Here is a 13434-nt window from a genome sequence, read left to right as displayed (position 1 = left end):
ATAGAGAGACACATTTACACATTTCCTATCCTTTTAAATGATGCAGTTCACTATTCTTAGACTTGCCTTCACCCCATGCAGTTTCAGATAGAAGCATTCAAGTGGCTTCAGACCCTCAGGAGTCTTGACAAATTTGGGCTCTCCAATCATACCAATGTACACGGTGACTTGGAAGTGGTTCTTTTTCTGGCACACGAAAGCATCATCTCCCACAGAGAAATTGAAGCCTTTATCTGCATCCACTCGGTATGTGGGCATAGGTCTGTAAGCAAGGGAAAAGTAGACAAGAGAACACTTGTTGGACAAAAGAACAAATGGGAGCACCAGTAAGACACGGCTATATCCAAAATTTCTTTATGGGCAGTCTTGTTTCCACCATCACATATGGCTGAAACCAGAGATTTTCAAACCTTTTCAAGCAGCACAATGTGTTACTTTAAAAAAAAAAAGCCCCCAAAATCCTGATCAAAAGTCAAAGTTGTAGTGAAATAAAATTGGCTGCACTCAAGTCAAACAACTTCTTCAATCCTGCTGGAGGTGAACATGTGAGAAAGCATCAGAAAGAAAGGTTTAAACCAAAAGCTTCATCAGAAAGGAAAACAAGAAGGAAAATGGAAAACAGGGAAAGACAGCGGGTGCTGAGTCAGAGAAATGGGCAGGACAGAAGGAAAAGAAGAAGATCCCAGAGCAAAAGCAGAGTTCTGTGTGGGAGCTTCACAGCCTCTCAGTATTTTGCCTTCATTTCCAAAAGTCTGAAATCCTGTACAGATTGAGGCTCCTCCTCAGACATGCCAATGGCAACTGGATAAACTCTACGCACTGTCAGCACCTGTGGGGTGAGTGAACCTGGCAGAGTTTGTAAGGAACCATTTAGATCTTCCTCATAGTAACAAGAGGGACCTCAAGCTGCTAGAGATGTGCCCTGAACAAAAAGCAGATGGTGGTCACAGAACAAGCTACCTTAGTCAGAAAATATGAGAGGAATTTCCTTTCCCTTCTCCCCACTCTTCACATTTCTGGTGATTCATTTTGCTATTCCTTCCTTTCTTCCTACATATCTTGGCATTCTACTCTATTGAGAAATCAAAATTTTCCCACCCATCACCTAAAAGCAGACATAGACCTCTTCCTCCTTAATCTTAAACCACTGCACACTGTCTTTGGGTCCAACTATGACTTCTGTAAAAATATTCAACTCATCAATAAAACACGAGAGAAACAGTTACAAAAGGGGAAATCAAAGCAAGCACGAGTACTCCTTCAAACAAATTCTATACACAGTTCATTTGAGCTGATTACTGCTCAATACATCTCTAAAACCAGAAAAGAAAGACACTTTTGGTTGTCCAGGAGAGTTAGGAAAGCTTCCACCCAAAGGAATAGGAACTATTTAATGTCCAAACCTCTATAGGTATTAAGATTTTTGGACTCCATTAGAGTAACCTCATACCTTGTAATCTGTTCTCAACACCGTCCATATCACCCAAGCAAGGCTATAAACAGCACAAGGGGAATTCAATGTGTCATCAGAACAGTTCCAGCATAGATAAATAGTTACTGAAATAGGCCTATTCAGTCATATACAAAAGGAGGCATATTCCACAGAAGCAGGCTTGGTAAGTCTTTTTCTTTGTCATCATGCAAATGACATCAGCTGGCATAGGACCCAACCTTCACAACTTAAGCACAGATGTTTGCAGAGGAGAAATCTTCATGCTGCAAACTATAGACAAGGTGGCTTTGGCACAAACAAGGACTATGATGATGTATCTTTTATAAAGGAGTCATAACATAACAATATAATGTAATGTAACACAACATAGTATAATGGAACATAACATGTCAAAGGGGCTGGTTACTTGAGGGACCACCTATCTCCCACAACATCTGCCTGGTTGATTTAATATACTTGAGTTCCTTTCATTACATAATGTTATCTTTCAGGACTCTAGAAGTATACCTTCTCTGTGGCAGCATCTGTCCTCTGCAATGAAGTTGTCATCAAGATCTGGGTGGCCCCACTCTGCTATTGTTTAGAAGAGGCTAGAGCCATAATATGACCTGGCTCTTCACCCAGGGCTTTGGTGAGAAAGAGAGAAAACTGCTACTTCATTCCATTCAGTCTGTTGTACTGGCCATCTTTTATATTTTATAGGTTTTATTGTAATGTCTTGGATTATAAATCATTGGGTGGTATACAAGTTTAACAATAAATAAACAAACAAATGCCAAAGGGTTTTGATGATTACTTGGAGTGTCAGGCCAGTGAAGATCCAATTAAACTGATTTATTGCTAATCATGCCTATGCATGGGAGTCTTCTAAATGGTTAGCACCTGCTTGGAGTTAGATGAGGGTCAAAGGAATTCAAGGGAAGTTGGACTTAATTCATCTGTGTATGCTTTTCTATGTACTTAGTTCCCCAATCACACTGCCCTTAATGGAGTATGCTTTTTTTAACAATCAGAAACTGCCCTCCTATAACTTGAATCTATTTGCCCATGTTCTACACAGAGAACTCTACATTTTCTATGTGATACCTTTCAGTATTTGAAAGTACTATTATATCTTGCCTCAGTTGTCTTTTCTTACTGATAATCATCCCATTTCCTTCAATCTCTCTTCACAGAACCCAGTTTTTACTCCTAGGATCATCTATGTCACCTTTTTCTGACTCTGTTCCAAAATCTCTGATCCTTCATGCCATTCCACTCAATACCATTAGGAACCGTACTCTTAGGAACCATGGGTGAGCACACTTTCCTTTTTTTTCTAGCAAGCCATTTATCCCACTTAATTGTCATCCAGCCTATAATTAGCTTGCTACAAAGGCCATGAAGTATAAATGCTTTGCTGAAATTAAGATATATTATGCCCATAGCACTTTTAGTCTACTACACAAATTACTAAGTTTAAGAAAAAATGAGGTAAGAACAAGTCCTGTCAGACTAATAAAATCATTCTAATGTCTGCTAATTACTATATTGTTTTCAAGATGCTTTGATTTAACTTTCAAACATAGCCTGCACATCTATACAAAAGCATACAGAAGTATGAGAAATAAGCAAAATGAGTTTAAATTCTTAGTATAGGAAGACAAATATGATCTAACAAATGTCTGTTACAATGAATTCCATTATTGAAATACTGAAACTGTAGGATACAATTTATTGTACTGAAAAAAGTGATGTATGACTCATCTTCGCTCTTAAAACCATCACAGCATCCTGTCAGTCATATCACTATTTTGGTGCTTGACAACCGGTATGTATTTATGATTGTTACAGCATCTTGGAGTTGTGTGATCCCCATTTCTGACCTTCCCAGCCAGCTTCCAACAAGCAAAGTAAATGGGGGAAGCTTGCTTCACTTAACAATAGTGTGATTCACTTAAAGACTGCATCAAAAAAGGTTGTAAAATTGGGCATATCACATAAAGTCTCACTTAATGACTGCATCACCTAGTGATGGAAATTCTGGTCCCAACTGTGATTGTAAATTGAGGATTACCAGTATCATCCTTGAAAAGATCCATTTAAAAAAACAACCACCATATATGAGCTTTTTAAACATAGATTGGAACATAATACAGAGCAATTCAAGAATAAATGAAGTAGAATTAACTCTGAGCAATGTAGGAAAAATGAAAACATGAGCATAAAGTCAAAACAAGAAATAAGGATTAGTGATCCCCTAAAAGGTGAATAATGTTCCAGATCCTGAATCTCTGGCAGTGAGGATGTCTAGGTGGCAGCATAATTTCTACAGATACATGATCTTCAGAGAAGATAAAAGTTTCAGGACACTGCAATGTTTATAAGAATGGGGAGGTTCAGGTCCACCTTATTGAATCATGGGTGGATGTCTTTGGTCAAGCCATTCATTCTCTGCCTGAACTATCTCAGAAACTAGCTGGTGTGAGGATAAAACAAAGTGAGGTCCTCACATAAGTCACAGCTCTTAGAGAAAAGAAAGATATAAGTAAAATAAATGCTAAAATAATCATTAGCACTCTTCTAAGGTAGAAAATTAAGATAAGAATATGATAGATAGGATATTATGGATTATAAACGTACAGTCTGTCTTTATTGAAAAATAGATGAAGGCAAAGTTTCAGATCATTCTGAATAATAACTGCTGCCAAACTCACTCCACCAACACCTGGAACCAGTCCATGAAACATTCCTAGGAAAGGGTTATGCTGAAAGTCAACAAATGTATTTTTTTTAGTCATTTGCTGCACATTCATTTTGTGCAGTGCTCTGTGCACAGACAGCGTATATTCATACAGTTGCAAGTAAGTTGAACATTTAGTCAATAAATTGACTGAAAATAGCAGAATGCTAGTATTCGACTAAGGAATTAATGTTATTCACCACTACCCTAATTTTCTTCCCCACTTGTCAAATGTCTAGCTAAATTCAGTGATTATTGATAGTAATGGTTATTGAAGTAAGAAACACAAAACAGTATTATAGCGTAACTGTGCTGGGTAGAAAGTTGCAAATTAAAGGTTTCAGAGAGTTGATGTAGTACAGGCAAATGGATATATATTGGAAAAGTAAATGTTATTTATTTTCTTATTATACACATTTCTATCCTGCTGCAATCAAAAAGAGTCTTGACAACTTACATAGAATACAGTAAGACAATTTAAAGCATCCACTTTGCCATATTGGTGGCCACTAGAAGTTCATTCTTATTTCAATGCAACCAATCCTTCTTGTCTGATTTCACTTAACTCCTCACTAACCTACCGTAAGGGTGAAACAAAACACTATTGTTAAACATTATACTGAGCCACATCAACATCCATGGCTTTTTCTTCCTCAAAGGTACATATCAGTTTTAGAATTTCCCTTACTACCTATCTTTTATTACTTACTGGATGAACTAAATGCAGTGCAAAAGACTGGCATCTCCATGACATTTTAGAAGAGACACTGGCTAAGATTAAAGTGTTTGAGAAAGAAAACAGAAGGAAAAAAGAGAGTGTCATGTTTTGCACCTATTGTAACTTTATTGTATCATAATAAAATCCTCGATTCAATACAAAGTAATAACTAGTTTTGACATTAGTAATACAAATGTCCTCAATCAGTATTAATTTCCCCCAGTATTAATATTAGCTATGTAAAGTCATGAGCTGATGTCAAGAAGCCAACAAAGAAATTCTGGTACTTTTTAAAAAAGATAATTGTATTAGTGTCAGATATTTATCTTAATGCAGGAATGTTTCTATTGTATTTTGGTTAATCCAAGCGACCCCGTAAGTCTAGTTTAAGGAGCACATCTCAATAACATTTTTGTCATTTCCCTGCCCAATAAAGTAAACTGTCATTTGATCAAAGCACCACAGGTTATCAACCTTCACATGCTCTTGTATTGATTCACATTAAACTGTGATTAAAAAATGGCTCACTGCAAACACACTATCACCACTAGAATTGATCCAAATGATAAAAATTAAAAGGGCTTTAATTGACTTAGTTGTATCTCAGGAGTTTCCCACTGCTACTCTGTGAAAATGCAAGAATATTCCATAGAGATAATATAATTCTTGCCTACTTTCCTAATTGGAATATCTTTTATGGCAACTTTCGCTATAAACTTGGCACAATTTCTCTGTAGCTAACAAAATAATTTATATAGCAGTAAAATTCTTGTTGTGAATTATCTTTAACTGGGTGAAACAGTTAAACAGTTTGTGGGGGTAACAATTTTTGAACTAAGCTATCTCAAATAGGCTAACTTACAGAATGTGTCAAAATCTGGGATTCCTGCCTCCTGAGGGAATGAAGTTTGGGAAAGTTGTGGCTGCTTCAGTGCTTTTGGCTGCTACAGCACTTCCTCTCCCTGACCCATGCTGCAATGCCAGATTCCTTCCCTGACCAATGCAGCAACTCTTACATGCCCCCGTACATCCTTCTCAAGCCATACTGCATGCTGCACGCCTTCCCTGACCGGGCATTGCACCACCTAAGCACCTCCACAATCCTTCCCCAAGCTTTGCCCCTTCTCCAACCCATGCAGCACCTTTTGGGCACCTTCACACACCATTCACAACCCATGCCATTCCCCTACCCCAATCTTTGACCTGCAATTAATTAATACAATTAATTAATCAGCAAATACACATTTTGTAATTAAAGTAAGCTTTTGAAGCTCTAGCAAGCTTCAGAAATGAAAGAGAAAAAAAAATAAAACAGTGGACATTTTTAAATGTATTTTTGTTTTGTTTTTCAAGCTTAGCATCCTGTGAAGCACTTAAAAAGTTTTTTTCACATGTTACTTTCTAAAATTAGGCTTAAAAAAAATGCCATCACTAAAAATTCAAGATGAACATTTTTCATCAGGAATAAAAAAGAAGCGAAAGCTTCTCCTTCTAATTTTATTGCAAGAAACCCAGTACTGGCTATGAATTCTGCAAATCAAACAGGGTGTTTTTCTTTACCTCCTCATATGTAACACTGTGAGGAATGCAGCCTTCAGGATGCAAATCAGGATGTGCTGCCAAGTGCATCTGAAATCTCAAGACTGAGTGTCAAGCATATCTCTCCCCAAATCAGAAAGGTTGGGCGGAAATCGAAGTCTTCCCACACTTCCCCTGACTATTTCTTGCTCAGATCTTGGCCCTTTCAAGCAAGCCACATCACTGCAAAATATTCCTTTGATCGTAATCCGTAGGAACTTCTAATTAATACTGGGAAGCTCCAAAAAGCTGAAATAGTCCAGGGCACCGAAACAAAGGATCAACACTTTCACAAAGCCCCTTATTTCTATAGAAGGAATAAATACAGGTAGCCAGGAATTGGTGCTGAGTTTTTTTCCCCCCTTCTGTGTTGGGCCAGATCTCAATTTCTTTATCGCTCTCTGTACAAGTTATGGAATTGTTATTTACTCCCAGCCTTCAAGATCAGTCTACATTCATGAAAATATAATCTTTTCTTTAGAATCTTTTTTTGACCTGTAATATTTTATACTCTTTCCAATCTCTTTGGAAACTTGGGCTGAGAGCTTTTCATTTATAAGAGACCATCACCAGCTTGTGGCTGGAACTCTGGTGCAAATTATCACAATCTGGGCAGTTTTATGATTGTCTCCTTCCATACTGAATGCCTAGATTTTAATACTTAAAATTTTATTTTAATACTTAAAATTTTATTTTAATACTTAAAATCAAAAGATGTATGTATGTATGTATGTATCTATGTATCAGTGGTGGGTTGCTACCGGTTTGCCCCAGATCAGGCGAAGCAGTAGCAGCGGCAGTGGGAGGCTCCACCACCCGCCCGGATGTCTCTGCGCAAGCGTAGAAGTGGCACGTGCACACGCCCACAAGCAAACTGGTAGTGAACGAAATTGAAACCCACTACTGGTATGTATGTATGTATGTATATTCTAAACAAATAAAATTTTGATTTTGTTTATTCCCTGGAGACTGATTTATATTTAAAGAGGGGGAAGCAAGAACTGAATCCTCTAGTTACCAAACCTCTATGCCACATGGCCAGAAGAGTAATTGTAATTGTAATTACTGTATTTTTTGGTGTATAAGACGCATTCCCCCACAAAGTGGGCCAAAAATGGGGCACGTGAAGGCCAAAAATGAGGGGTGCGGAAGCAAAAAATGGGGTGTGTGGAGGCCGAAAATGGGATGCGCGGAGGCCGAAAATGGGGCGCAAGGAGGTGGTGATAGGTGGTGGCAGCGATAAGTGGTGATGGCAGCGATGGGCGGCAGTGATCCCCGCAGCCTGGAACAGCTGATAAGCGGTATTCTGGGAAGCCGATCCAACCGCCAATCAGCTGCTTGTGCTAAATCAGGCTGTGCTGAAGCTGACCAGGCTGTTTGCTGTTTGCTGCAAGGAGGCAAATTGCTGGGAGGCAGAGGAGAGGCAGATTTTTTTTTTGTTTTGTTTTCCTCCTCAAAAGCTAGGTGTATCTTATAGTCCGGAGCGTCTTATAGTCCAAAAAATACGATATTTAGATTTGTTTGTTATTGTTTTGTATTTTACTTTTTAAGTGACAGGCAGCATAAGGTAAGAAAGCCCTTTCCATGAAGTTATGAGATCACAGATGAAATGCCCTTGGAAGATAGATAGCAGCCATAGGAATTGCCATGCTTCTACCTGAAAACAGAAGTCAGGACCCAGTTGTGAAGACCCAGATAGCTTCTACAAGAGGAGGTTAGGGACCTCCAGATTCTCACTTGTGGATCTCAGCCCTGCTATAGGATGGCCAACTAGATACTTCCACAAGGCTTAGAAGAAATATATGAAGACCTTGGCAGACAAGGCATATATATTCATTTGACTCTCTATATTTAAGATAAATTGTTCTGAATGACCACATTAGTGATAAACCAAATGCTTCCAATTTTCAGTAACAAGTGAGAATATAATTATTTTGTAGAAGGCAGGTTAAAAAAAAACCCTACTCATAAATTGGAACAAATGGTATTTTAAATCAAATCATTTAAGAGAATTTAGCACTTGGGTCTTATTTAAAGTTTAGTTTAAAGTTAGTATTTCAAAGATATACTGGGAAGTGGTTTGAGATTAAAAATATTTAATCATTTTAATACATAAAATATGCCAGATGTCATCCCCATTCCCAGCTGTAATGATCTGCAGCCTCAGAAATCAGAAAAACCTTTGCCTAAGAAGAGCAATTCATCTATTTTTGACTCCTTTAGGCTATTGTGTGATCTCTAGAAACTCATTTTCTTTGGTACCTTCTTACTAGATGTACTGTTTCTTTTTAAACTCCAACCTTTATCGTCTTCATAAGAAATTGTCAGGTAAACAGGGGGGGAAAATCAGATATTAAGAAAAACTGGATTCAGAAGTAATTTTCTTGTCAGAACAGTATATTTGCAGTGGATTTATATAGGTAATTGGCTTGCATTTCCTTGGTCAAAGAAATTTGTGCCTCTCCCATGTAAACATGGGGGAGACACAAAGAATGGCATAAAGATCAAAATTCTTTTAAGGTTAGAATAAATATCTATACTCCAACCTATCTGCCTTCTCATGTTCATGAAATTATTTATAAAATAAGAGAATGCTGGCATATTTTAAGGAATGGGCAAGCAAATTCTCTGTTATTCTTGGCAAGGGGTAAACTTATTTTGAAAGACAATATGGATAAAAAATTTTCTCTTTTATTTCGCTGGAGTGTGTGGAACCTTCATTACCATAGTTGTTCTTAGCAACCTAGCAAAATTCACTTCTAACTCACTTCTAAAAATGAAGCTGCATTATGAGATCATGACATTACCTCCCCCCCCACCATAGCATTACTATAGAAGATGCCCTCTCCTAAATTAGAAAAAAATACTGCTTGACAATGTCAGAGGTAGGCTAACTGCTACCTGCAATGTCACCAAAAATATCCTTCAAATTTGCTGTATTGAAGAAACATCTCTCCACAACTTTCAATCCCAGCTTATTTAGAGCCCTGAAGGCTCAATGTTAAAGCATGATTTGCTAAAACATTAAGGAAAAAAAATTATCCGATGAATAAATAACTTAAAATGCACCACTTTTATGTGTAAAATACACTTTTATTATATTTTAATTTGAAAGTACTACGCACTGGATTTTTAATTATTTTTTACCATGACATACATTTTTCTAAATAAATCCACCCCTGCTCTGATAGAATTGCTTTTTAATTGTTCAGAGGAAAGGTTAGTAAAAAAATTTGCACTAATTTGCCCTTTGGCTGACATAATACATCAATATCTTACTCTACTCCCATTCTATGCCTTGAAGGAACTTAGATAAATTGCCTTCTGCAAGACCTTGGGAAGGCAGCCCTGGAGGGCACACTTTGTTTGGGTATCCCAGGCCATTCAGGGGCAGCCTCTCACTGATGCCACAGCTGGCTTTCATGTAAATCACTGGCCTTTTCTCTCCAGATTGCTCTCATGAAGGCAGATAACCATCTCATTTTATTTGGTATCACAAAAAGCCAAGGTTCCCTTTCCCCACAAATGGAGACAAACAAGAGATACAAGCTGTCTAGAAATAGAGAGGATTTTTTTTAAAAAAGGAGGCCATTCCCAGAATCCATGTGGCTGACTGCCAGTTCTCTATCACCTTTCTGGAATGTGGGGAGGATGTGCAGCATTTTTTCCCTTGAACATTTGTCTTTCTCACCCTGTAAACTCTACCCTGGTAAGCTGGCTTTCCTCAGCCTCTGGCTCTCACCTTATGTGGCTTCTTTACCTTTCTTATGTCCATATAAGTCACCTAGATTGTTCTCCAGCCTTAGCATTTGTATTGCCCTGTATATATCATGCACCCGATTTCTTTCTATTCCTTTGTAATAAGCATAGCACCAACATAGCATAACAATGTAATATGTTAATAATAATGTAATGTAATTAATATAATAATAACATAGCATAGTCTAATGAAGAGAAGGACTAGGGTGTGACATTAGCAGTCTTCCAATATTTGAGGGTAGTCACGAAGAAGAGGGGATCAGACTATTCTCCAAAACATCTAAGGGCAGGACAACACACAATGGATGGAAATTAATCAAGGAGAGAACCAACATAGAACTAAAGAGAAATTTCCTGATAGTTAGAACAATTAATCAGTGGAACGACTTGCCTCCAGAACTTGTGGGTGCTCCAGGACTGGAGGTGTTTAAGAAGAGACTAGACAGCTATTTGTCCAGAATTGTATAGGATCTCCTGCTTAAGCAGAGTGTTGGACTAGAAGACCCCCAAGGTCCCTTCCATCTCTGTCATTCTGTATTCACCCATATTTCTCTTTTCTTCACCTTCTATAGTAAAACTATTTAAATAGCTTTACACCCAAACACCCTCAGCGCACACTGTATCTAAACTTCCCTCTTTCTTTTTAACTCCCCCTTTAGCTTTTCACCTGTAACACTTCCATATCTCACCATCCTCATCTTGCACTATTTCTCCTAGAAGCCAATTCCCATTACTCCTTCCTAAATGTGCTCTCTCTTCAGAACTAATAATGTAATTAGTTCCATTAATAATAGAACTAACTAACTATATTATCAGTTCTGGTTCATTTTTTAATCACCTATCAATTTTTCATGGTAACTTTTTGCTCTTTAAATTGATAAAATAGTTGCTGATTGTAACCACAGAACATATTCCCCTGTCCTGAAACCCCTTTTTAAAAAAAACACATTAAAAATGCAATCCAAAATTTATTTTGGATGAACTAAGTTGATGAGCACCTAGCACAAAAGTAGTCATAGCTCACCTATTTTTACTCATATCTCTAGTTTTTTAAAGACTTCCGTTCTGTACTCTAAGATTTAAACTGCAGACACCTCTATGCTAGAGTCCACATAATTTATTGGCAATTATATTTCTTCACAAAGATGAAACAAACTCACTTGATGCTCAACCTCATGATTCAAGACTTGAGTACACAGGAAGAGATCTTATCCCAGTGTCTGAAGGCTGTGAGGGTCTGGATGGGAACAACAGGCTTCAGCTGAACCCTGGCAAGACTGAGTGGCTCTGGACTTTGGGTCCCATTAGTTTCACGACTGGTTACATTAGCCATCTCATTAGAGCTAGATCTAGACTAGGAATGCTCTGGGTAATATCAGCGTGGGTTCAAGGAGATGTGCCTTCTCTGTCATGACAACTACCATATGGAACTTTCTCCCCCCCCCCCTCCCAAAAAAAATTGGATTACTTCCATCCTTTTTGACATTCCAGAAGGTCCTCAAGATCTGGTTATGTAATCAGGTCTGGAGGTTTCACGAAACCAGAGACATGCTTAAATGGTTCTTTGCCTACTGTTTATATTTCTGATTTTATAATATTTATTGTTACAGTGATTTTTTTTAAAAAAAATAACTTGTGGTTCTTTACATGTGTTTTTTCCCCCATTTATTTTAGGCCATCCAGAATCACCTTCAATGAGATGGGAGGCTATGTAAATTTGTTTAATAATAAATAAGAGGCACTGAAATATACAAACATATACAAATGCCCACAAAGCATTTTAACTGAGAAATAACTGCAAGAAAAATAAATAAATGAAGGGGTGTACAAAAATGCACACATTCTAAAGCAATCTATCTAAAAATGTGTTAGGAATTTTTAGGCAAACTTTTAAGAAACAAATTCACAAAGTGGTGTTGAAGTGAGACACACCAATTTTAAAGGTAGGAAAATAAAACCACAATAAAATTGAACATCAGATTCCCTACAAAATTGTGAGGTGTGAAATGTCTGCTCATCAGCACTATAGTCTTGAGTGGACCCAAAGGAACCCTGTTGAAACTGTTAGGCAGAGGAGTCTACAGCATATGATTGTAAATACTCACAGTTCTTTATAGGTGGCATCATACAGAGTCGACCACTTGTTCTGCTGATGTGGCTGCCATTTTATAGATTGGTAGTTGGGATCCAAGTAGGAAGAGCTGTTCAAGCTGTCATTATCCTGAATCAGTCCTACAGCAATAAAAAAAAATGAACTGAAATTTGCCCATATACCTGATGCAAATGCTACTTTTCTATTCCTCACTCGCAATGCAACAAAACCCATAAATTTTTATTTTCTTTGCCTTGTATTCATTTTACAACCACAATTGGGACCAGAAATCTTGTTGCTAAGCAAAGCATCATTGTTGGAAGCTGACTGGGAAGGTTACAAATGGAGATCGTGTGACTGCGGGATGCTGCAACCATTGTAAATGTACAACAATTTACAATGTGCCTGATCACAGTCACATATCAGTGGGAACACTCCAACAATTGAAAGCATGAGCAATGATCATTAAGTCATATTTTTCAGCACCATTGTAACTTTGAACGGTTGCTAAATGAATGGTCATAAGTTGAAGACTAACTGACATCAGTTTTCTTTTCTTTTTTTACAACTGATGAGACTTCTCACTTCCCACTCTCAATGCGGTTGTACAAAGATGCTCTTCCTGAAAATACACTGCCTTTCTGTGAGCTTCAGTCCAAACCCCATACCTTGTTCTCCATGTACTATTTAATAAAAAAATTCTACCTCTTTGGAGCATAAATAGTATCTGGGTACTGATAATACTAGAACGGAACAGAAAGAATAACTACAGTACATACCTGGGGAGAGCGCCCCCTGCTGATGCCAGGGAGGTGTCTGAACTCTTTCAGAGTTGAGGGGCACAGATCCTGTACCTGGCTCCTGTTTTATCATTCCATTGAACATCTGGGCATTGAGAGTGTTTGATGGTGACTCTGAGTGTTTCCTCTTCTTGGCAGGGTGCACTGGAAGTCTGTGGAAATCAATCATAAATTACAACAGGCATGCAAAGGAAAATTACAGCAGGCATGCAAAGGAAGAGCCTGTAGTACAGTGGACTAAAGCACTGTTATTAACATCCGCTGCTTGCAATTACTGCAAGTTCAAATCTCCCCAGGCTCAAGGTTGACTCA

The 13434-nt window shown here is 37.9% G+C and overlaps 1 protein-coding gene across 1 annotated transcript in view; it reads right to left on the bottom strand.

The window, feature by feature from the left end:
* Nucleotides 1–13434, bottom strand: part of MYRF (myelin regulatory factor) — a gene marked incomplete at its 5' end in the record, with an annotated part of 57806 nt that overhangs the window by 29180 nt on the left and 15192 nt on the right. The window contains 3 exons of the mRNA XM_070957324.1: nt 67–262; nt 12336–12462; nt 13102–13274. Of these exons, the coding sequence (XP_070813425.1) occupies nt 67–262; nt 12336–12462; nt 13102–13274 (496 nt within the window). The remainder of the gene's footprint in view (nt 1–66; nt 263–12335; nt 12463–13101; nt 13275–13434) is intronic.

This window comes from Pituophis catenifer, unplaced genomic scaffold (genome assembly GCF_029215685.1).
Source record: "Pituophis catenifer annectens isolate HBS135680 unplaced genomic scaffold, rPitCat1.0.hap2 SCAF_1, whole genome shotgun sequence".
NCBI classification, from domain to species: Eukaryota; Metazoa; Chordata; class Lepidosauria; order Squamata; family Colubridae; genus Pituophis; species Pituophis catenifer.
The sequence above is the reverse complement of the archived record's forward strand: the minus strand, read 5'-3'. Positions and strand labels throughout refer to the sequence as shown.